The 260-nt window shown below is 64.2% G+C and overlaps 1 protein-coding gene across 1 annotated transcript in view; it reads right to left on the bottom strand.

Annotated features, from left to right (window-relative positions):
* Nucleotides 1-83, bottom strand: part of MEAF6 (MYST/Esa1 associated factor 6) — a 5,924-nt gene extending 5,841 nt beyond the window's left edge. The window contains 1 exon segment of the mRNA XM_029084809.1: nucleotides 4-83. Within this exon segment, the coding sequence (XP_028940642.1) occupies nucleotides 4-83 (80 nt within the window).
* Nucleotides 84-260: the final 177 nt, after the last annotated feature.

The raw sequence follows: 260 nt of genomic DNA, 5'->3' as shown, positions 1-260 counted from the left end.
AGCCGCTCGGCCTCCTTGAACGTGCGGTTCCTCCGGTCGTTTTTGCTGTTGGAATTCCTGAAAAAAGAGAGAAACAACATCATGGGGGCCCAGTGGGCCAGGCAGGAGTGGGCAAAGCGGGCAGGGGCAGGTAGAGCGGGCAGGGGCAGAGCAGGGGCAGAGCAGGAGCACAGGGGCAGGAGCAGAGCAGAGCAGGGGCAGGAGCTGGAGCAGAGCAAGGGCAGGCAGAGCAGGAGCACAGGGGCAGAGCAGGGGCAGAG

Source organism: Antrostomus carolinensis, unplaced genomic scaffold (assembly GCF_000700745.2).
Source record: "Antrostomus carolinensis isolate BGI_N321 unplaced genomic scaffold, ASM70074v2 scaffold26384, whole genome shotgun sequence".
NCBI lineage: Eukaryota > Metazoa > Chordata > Aves > Caprimulgiformes > Caprimulgidae > Antrostomus > Antrostomus carolinensis.
Note: the sequence above shows the minus strand (reverse complement) of the source record. Positions and strands in the feature narration are given on the sequence as shown.